The sequence below is a fragment of the Epinephelus moara genome, chromosome 21 (genome assembly GCF_006386435.1).
Source record: "Epinephelus moara isolate mb chromosome 21, YSFRI_EMoa_1.0, whole genome shotgun sequence".
Taxonomy (NCBI): Eukaryota; Metazoa; Chordata; class Actinopteri; order Perciformes; family Serranidae; genus Epinephelus; species Epinephelus moara.
Window position 1 is genome coordinate 18,208,748 of NC_065526.1, and position 8,692 is coordinate 18,217,439.

The 8,692-nt window shown below is 38.8% G+C and overlaps 1 protein-coding gene across 2 annotated transcripts in view; it reads left to right on the plus strand.

The window, feature by feature from the left end:
- Window positions 1-8,692, plus strand: part of LOC126383016 (cAMP-specific 3',5'-cyclic phosphodiesterase 4B-like) — a 98,080-nt gene that overhangs the window by 50,953 nt on the left and 38,435 nt on the right. For both annotated transcript variants that reach the window (XM_050033366.1, XM_050033368.1), the window contains 3 exons: window positions 5,289-5,483; window positions 5,567-5,603; window positions 8,100-8,170. In XM_050033366.1, coding sequence (XP_049889323.1) covers window positions 5,289-5,483; window positions 5,567-5,603; window positions 8,100-8,170 — 303 coding nt within the window. The remainder of the gene's footprint in view (window positions 1-5,288; window positions 5,484-5,566; window positions 5,604-8,099; window positions 8,171-8,692) is intronic.

The window sequence follows — 8,692 nt, forward strand, 5'->3', positions numbered from 1 at the left end:
TTTACTGGCAGAGGTGTGGGACTGAGAGCGTCTCAGTGGGATATGTGCCTGGTTAATCCCACATGTCGCAGAAATGACAGGCTGGCCGGGGGGGTAAATGTGGGGCAAATGGTGAAGTGACCTTTGGGACAGTCGGTCCATTACAAGAGAGATTTTAGAGCAGCTGAGTGTGTTTGTGAAAAATATTCACTGTGATTGTTTACACTTGTCTACTGCAACTAGACTACAAAATAAAATATAAATGTGTCTTATGTTATCGAAGCTGAACTCGGTGTGGCATCTGCCGTTCCTGCAGGGCATTGATACTCTGACCTTTTCCTCTAACTCCGGTCCATCTGACCTGATCATCTGGTTACACAATAGCTCGTCCTCTCCTCCTGCACTCACTCCACGAGGAGCACAGACAGATTATGTCCGTCTGTTCATCTGTGGTGGTTTCACTGTGGCTCCAGTAAACATGCTGGGTAGATGGACTGTACATGTTTGCATGATGTTTACACAAAACACTGACAGTTTGTATCAGATTGGCTGCATGTTGGTTTGATTTTGCTCTGAGTGTTCCTACCTGTGTTGTGATTTGTTACAGTTGCTTCGATGTAAAGAATAGAGAATTATAAGCATTCAGGCAGCACGGTGAGGTGGAGGAGTTTGCATGTTCTCCCTGTGTCAGCGTGGGTTTTCTCCAGGTACTCCAGCTTCCTCCCACAGTCCAAAGACATGCAGGTTAACTGGTGACTGGTAAATTGTCCGTAGGTGTGAATGTGAATGTGAATGGTTGTCTGTCCAGGGTGTACCCCGCCTCTCGCCCAGTGTCAGCTAGGATAGGCTCCAGTTTGCATTACTGTAAAGAGATGTAATTTTCGAAACTTCCCAGACTGTTCTGGCTCTTCTAATAGTTGTTTTTACCCGCATGGTCATTAAGAGGATAGTTCAGACTTTTTGAAGTGGGGCTGAGTGTATTTTGGCCACCAAAAAAACCCATTATCAGTTTAAGTAGCTGCTATACTGAGAATACTTATACTGTTTTACCTTACCCCATTGAGAAAAACATAGATTTAACATCACTGAACACAGGAGCTGCTGGTCTACACTTTGGTGTTTAAGTAGGTTAGTTTGGATTCATTCAAGTCACACAATAACACTAGCTAACTGATCGAGGCAGCGGTAGACCAGCTGCTCCTGTGTTCAGAGAGCCAAAATTACTGTTTTTGTCAATGGAGTCTGGTGGCTTTGACAAGACCATATACATAGAACTGAAGCCATTAATGGGACGAAAAGGTAAAGTGGTAAAAAATAATCTCAATATAGCGTACACTTTAACTGTTGCTGATTTTTTTTTTTTAGGTGGCTAAAATGTGTTTTGCTGCTGCCCCCATCCACAGCAGGACATCACTTAGCATCTGTGACTGCCATCTCTATGTGAATAGTATGTAGTACCTCATACAACCACACTTCAGAAAATCTGAACTACCCCTTTAAATCCATATTACTGATGATTCATTCATTCATTTCCGTAACCACTTATCCTCTTGAGGGTCACAGGGGGGCTGGAGCCTATCCCAGCTAAAATTGGGCTAGAGGCAGGGTACACCCTGGACAGGTCACCAGACTATCACAGGGCTGGCACATAGAGACAGACAACCATTCACACTCACATTCACATCTACAGACAATTTAGAGTCACCAATTAACCTGCATGTCTTTGTCGTCGTATCCTCGGGCAAGATACTGATCCCTAAATTGCTCCTGATGGCTGTTCCATCAGTGTGTGAGTGTGTATGAATGGTCACTGAGCACCAGGTGGCACCTTGTATGGCAGCCTCAGCCACCAGTGTGTGTGGGTGAATGTGACTCAGTAGTGTAAAAGTGCTTTGAGTGGTCAGAAGACTTGAAAGGCACAATACAAGTGCAGTCCATTTACCATTTACCATCCTATTGGACTGTATATGTATCTTTTCATGGCCAGGAGAGGAGGATGAGGAGGATGAGGAGGAGGAGGAGGACGAGGAGATCAAGGATTGAAAATTAGTTTTGGCTTTAAACAATTTGATTATATGGTGCTTTAGACTTTTATTTTTTTTATTTTATTCTAATTAGATTTATCTGTCAGGGACCATGCACTGAAACATTAATCTCAGGCACTGAGATGAGATGCTTGCACCAGATTAAACTACTGAACTCCCTGAGCAGGTAGATACAGATGGATATGGTTGAGTGTATCTGTCACTATAAAAAAATAAATAAATAAAAAATAAGACGAGAATATGCCTGACATGACAGCATAAGGAGCCGATTTCTCTCCGCTTGTTTGTTGCTCCTGAATGTGGGATGAATGAGCGGAGCTGTTGTGGACGGTATCCCGGTGAGACAGAGCAGAGCACAACAGCAGTTTACAATAAAACAACCCCTCCTCTCACTGACCAGCAAAGCATACTTATTTAATGAGCACAATAGTTTTGGTTTTTAGGCCATGGATGGGTGGGTGAGTAATCATTTTAGGGTTTATGCAACCATCTCTTTCCTGGATGGGATTTGTGGACATGTTGCGCAAGACGGTACTTAGTGGCAGCTTATTGAAAGTGCTCAGTACACGATGATGATGATGATGATGGTTGGATAGTCAATGTAAATGATTAGATTGATGATTGATCAGATTTATGATTCTGAAATGACCCAAGAACCATTTATCTGATTTAGTAATAGACGTGCTATCTGAACACGAGGGGTTTAAATCACTTATTTCATAACTATATTATTAGGGATGAGCGGTTACTCCATGATCTGCATCTGTGTCTGTTCAGTTCTATACCAGAAGTGGGTGTGGTTTAAAGTGACAGTGGGCGGATGTAATTGGAAGTTATTTTAAGACTGAAATTTATATGGATTAATCAGAAGTTGCAATGTTTATTACCTATGAGAGAAGTATTTACAAAACAGCCTCAGAATTGAGCTTCAGATCTGCTTTTTATCACAACAGATTAAACACAGCTGCCCAAATGAGGATTTTCCTTCATCACTAGTACAGATATTGACACGTTTGACTCACACTCGTAATGAGTACATTATCTGTACCGGATTAGGCTCAACCATAGACTGTATTAAAAATATGGACGTAGTCACCGTGACGTCACCCATTGGTTTCTGGGGAGCGGGTTTGAAGCTCAAAGTAGGCGGCTCTGGCCGTCGCCATCTTGGCAGTGCCTGACTCCGCCCAACTCCCGGCTAATCAAAAATGGGCAAAGAGGCGGGCCAAATGAAGCCTGGTTGCTTAAACACGCCCACCTCGCTTGAATCTGCTAAGTTAGCTAAGGCTAACAAGCTATGCTACATTGGCTAGCCCTGTGGTGTTTTTGACCAGGCTGTAAATATGTTTATTTCTGCTGTAAAGTTGAGCATTTTAACATGGGGGTCTATGGGGATTGACTCGCTTTTGGAGCCTGCCTCAAGTGGCCATTCAACGAACTGCAGTTTTTGGCACTTCCGCATTGGCTTCACTCGTCATCCCTGGAGGTTGCTGCTTGGGCTCAACCCTATACACAATATTTTATCGATTCTTTTGACGATATATTTGCTGATATCACAAAGTCTGCTACGATATTAATTCAGTTTGATTCAATTCAGGTGCCTGTGATTAATATGAGACCATAGCATTTGTCCATTTAACACAATTGATCTCAGAAAAAGCTGCCACCTCTTTGTTTTGTGCTTTTTGGCCATAAAAAAAACACATAAACCATGTAAAAAATGATCAACTGTTTCCTTTAATTTGACACACATAAAACACCTTAACAATGGGAACATTTAACATTTAACATAAACAAGTATAAAATTTGGATCAGTAATAACATAGTAGTGGTTCTCAAATGTTGTGCTGTGATGCCCATCCTGTTGTGCCGTGAGATTAACCACACATTATTGCTGCAATATCCCACTGGGCCAACAGAAAAACTGTATCAGTATGTTGTGCGCACCCATTTCCTAATAAAGAGGCAAACTCTGGCTAAAAATTTAATTTAATTCAAAAAACCTTCATAGGGAACCTATTTGTCAAGGTTCGTGCATAGGAATTTTTAAGTGTGTGACACATCAAAAGTCCTGATTGGCAGCCAGTGTGAGGGATAACATTTAAAAGGAGAAAGCTGTGAGTGGGACGATGGGTCGCTTATTGTACGGAGCAAATTAGAACAAAGCACCAGCACAGATGACCTTCCACCGAAAGAAAGAGGGAAAAATAAAACAGTAGACAGTATCATGAAAACTACCCGTCTTATTTCATGAGAGCACACGTTATGGAAGCTGTTGTGCACGGATATAAACACAGGTGTGCCCTGAGATTTTGGCTTGCCCTTTGGTGTGCCTCGGACACAAGTTTGAAAACCCCTGGCATAGATAAGCCTAGCAGTAAGCGGACATTTCTCCTGCTCAAAGTTTGTCCTACAGTTCAGCGCAATACGGAGCTTCAGTAAAGTCTGCTGCCAAGCAGAACCGGACTGTTGGCTCCACTCTCACTTCCCTCGCTGTTAGATCAAGAGAACAAGGAACTGATCAATTAGACCTCGGCCACATTGTTTTGGAAACTAAAACAAAGGGTTTTTCCCACTGATCCAAACACACATCTCTTCCTGTCTCTCTCCAGAGTCCTCTGTTAGCTGCTACAACCCACGAACAGTGAACTGTGGTTTTATGTGACCATTGTCGCTAGCTTGTCGCCCAAAGTCTCATTTGATTGGATGAATGCCCCTGAGTGCAGGATAAGTCTTAAAACATTTGAAACCGTTTTACAGGAAGAGGAAAGTCAGGGATGTTTTATGTAAAAATGTCTTACTTAACAAAGAGACACAGGATTAAATTTACTTTTCATTTCATGGGGACTTAAACAAATTACATGTATTATTTATACTTTTTTCACGTAACATAATGTTGCTGCAGCAAGAGATACGATAAGTTTGTCATGTTTCCTGACTATTTTATCTTATAACAGCATTGTTTACATATGATGTGCTTTGTCTGTTGACCCGTCTTTTCTCCAAATTCCAAAATATTTCCACACTACTGATTTCACAAATGTGCCATGGGGATTTTAGAACAAAGGAAGATGATGGCATAGGTCAATCAATCAATCAATCAATTTTATTTATAAAGCCCAATATCACAAATCACAATTTGCCTCACAGGGCTGTATTCACTTTGCATCAATGATATTGGATCACTGATCACTGAATCATTGCATTTTTTCAGCTCTTTTCTTATTTGACTGATAACTGTTGTTTATCTCTCTCTTCTCTCAGCTTTGAAGGGGAAAATGGTCCATCGTTGTGCTGCAGTCCTTCAGACCTGCAGGCCTCCCCAGGTTCGGGTCTGGTTCTACATCCCAACCTGGCGAGCCACGGCCAGCGCCGGGAGTCTTTCCTGTACCGCTCTGATAGTGACTACGAGCTATCGCCGAAGTCCTTGTCTCGAAACTCTTCCATCGTTGGAGAACTGTAAGTTAGAATGAAACCTGCTGTTGTTTCAAATCCACTATGTTCAACAGTCTGTAACAGTTTCACATCCCATCTGATTTCAGGCACGGAGAGGACTTGATTGTGACTCCATTTGCTCAGGTAAGAGCTTAATACAACTCAATAAATCTGCTCTGAAGAGCATCAAAGTCATCTTAATGATGTTTTGCTAGAAAGCTTTTTTTGGCAAACACATTTTTCCACTGAGGGCTTTTAAGATGTGAAGCACCTCATGGATCCAGAAAGTAACTCACTCAGTCAGTCAGTCAGTCAGTCAGTCAGGCATGGTAAACCTCTCTGCCCCCTGGTGGTCTGTAGTGGGCATGACAAGGTCAGCATCTCAACTGTTGACTTAGATGGATTGCTCCTCTTTAGTTCTTCTCTATAACAGTAGAAATTAACTACAAACAATCATAATGTCATCTGATGATTAAAACTTGGATAGTAGATACTTTTTGCTGCTGGTCATAAGGTGCACTCATAAAGACTGCAGCCTAATGAAGGCAGCAGCTTTACAACATTTTCACAGCAAAATCTACAAAATATTTAAGGAAAACTCTACATAGTATTTAAGAGAAAATCTTCAACATGTTAAAGAGAAAATCTACATGTTGAGGAAAAAAATCTGCATAATATTGAAGACAAGCTCTACAACATGTTAAAGAGAAAATCCACAAAATATTTAAGAGAACGTCTACAACATATTTAAGAGAACATTTTGAACATATTTAAGAGAAAATCTACAACATTTTTAAGAGAAAATCTACAACATATTTAGGAGAAAATCTACAAAATATTTAAGAGAAATCCACAACATATTTAAGAGAAAATGTAGTATATATTAAAGAGAAAATCCACAACATATTTAAGAGGAAATCCACAACATATTTAAGAGAAAAACTATAAAATATTTAGGAGGAAATCTTGAACATATGTAAGAGAAAAACTTCAAAAGATTTAAGAGAAAATCTACAACATATTTAAGAGAAAAACTATAAAATATTTAAGAGGAAATCTTGAACATATGTAAGAGAAAATCTACAGCATAGTCAATGAAACTCTACAACATTTTACCCTTGCAATATTCCACAAGAGATAAACTTTAAGATAGAACCTTTTTGACAACGCTGCTGGCTGCTCGTAAAAAAAACAAGCCATAACTTGTAAGTGTCAAAAGCTCTAAGTTCCCTTGATCAAGGACTGTTCAGACATTATTAATAAAATATGGAGAAAATGGCATATTGCCTCAGAGTGCACCAAGATAAATTGTTATTATTTGGTCAACATGGATTGACTTGAATACTACCATTCCTTTTACTTGTTTTATAGTGCTCATGGTTCTGTTTAGTAACAGCAACTGATGCCTGTGAAAACCTGCCAAAAGGGAAGGAACGCTATAAATTTTCATCTGGAAACTTTGGCTTTATTCAGTGTTTTTCTGTTTAAAATCACTGGGTCTGTTTGTTTTGAAGAGGAAGAGACCTCTGCAGATAACTCCCAGTAAAAACCTCCTTAACAATGAACACCGAAGGAATCCTAACTGGGGGTTCACGCTAAGCACACTGAAGATGTTTCAGCAGGTTGCAGTTCTCACCACTAGATGCTACTAAATCCCACACACTGCTCCTGTGATTTTATTTATTTATTTTCTCTTTATCTGGGATCTAACTGGTCAAAGTGTGACTTTGAGACAGGAAAAGAAAATAAATAAAGAGGGCTGCCTCGAAGAGCAGTACTATAGAAACTGATTTGTACTTACATGTTTTCTTTTGTTTTTATGTATTTATTTATTTATTTATTTATCTTTTATGTGTTTGCATTTGTGTTTTCCCTTGGCTTATTTTTTTTTTTATTCTTTTTTTTCCTTTAAGCACTTGATTTTGTTGTGTTTTAAAATTGTAAAGTATTTGTCTTTTGTAAATTCTCTGACTGAGGAAAAACAAAAACAAAAAAAGCAGAATTTAACAGAATTGAATTCCTTAGAATTGACTTGTGCTGATTTGGGTGAGAGTGACTGATGAGCACAGACTCCACTGAATTCACTGCTAATTAACAGTTTTAAATCACTCAGACACAACAGTCAGCACAGTTGGCTGCAAATAGGACTACTTAAGAACTTAAAAATACAGAAAACACTTTTGTATCTTTTGAGAAGCCATCACATTATCACAATACTTTGAATAATATGAAAATAAAATTATCATTGTGTATATTATTAGTGCATTTACAAAACTGACGCCATTCTTTTTTAGAATATATAAAAATTAAAAAAAAACACAATAGAGAAAAAAAAAGAGAAAAAGATGAAACACCCAACCTAGACACCCAAAACAGAACTGAAGGATCTTATATTAAAGTGGTAACAAGAATCTGTAAATGGCATTACACTGTTATCTTCTCCAGATATTGAATTAAAGTTTGCCAGATGTAGTCAAATAAATTCACCTGCTCATTTTTAATATATCTGATCCTCTCCACCTCAAGAGAAATGACTGCCAGAACTTTTTTTCTTTTTTACTTTTTTATGCTGATATATGAATACTGTAACCCAGCCTCTTCTTCTCATCTACTGTTCTTCTTTTGTCTTTGTTTTTTAAGGTTCTAGCCAGCCTTCGGACCGTCAGGAACAACTTCACCACCTTGACAAACGTACAGTGTACATCCAATAAGTAAGTCATCTCATCGTTTTGTCACAGTATCTGCTTGTGTTTTTTATGAGACATGCTGCAAAATCAGCAAGAGGAAATTAAATAAAACAAATACTGCAAAAATCAGGAGACATAAACGTAGGAAAGGATAAAGTTAAAATAAAACAATGAAAAAAATTGATAAATAAAGAAAAAATGAAAAATAATATAAAGATATGTGCAATATATCTTAATTAAAATGAAAGAGCTGTGCAGTTATGTTTTTGGTAGTTTGTGCTGAAATGTACAACAGTTCATTGTACAAATTAGGGGTGTGCCATATCATCTCGTTCACGATAATACCGGTAAGAATTATAAAATGACATGAAAAATTCATGTTGTGATACTTTCGACTTGTTGACATATTGACGTCATACTGTTACCCACGGCAACAACAAGCATTGCTGAAAGCTAAATTATTACCGACTCTGCGGTGGTTCCACAAAGAGGAGCAGCTTCAGTAGTGTGGAATAAACTGTGGCGTCCTGAATGTTTTATGAACAG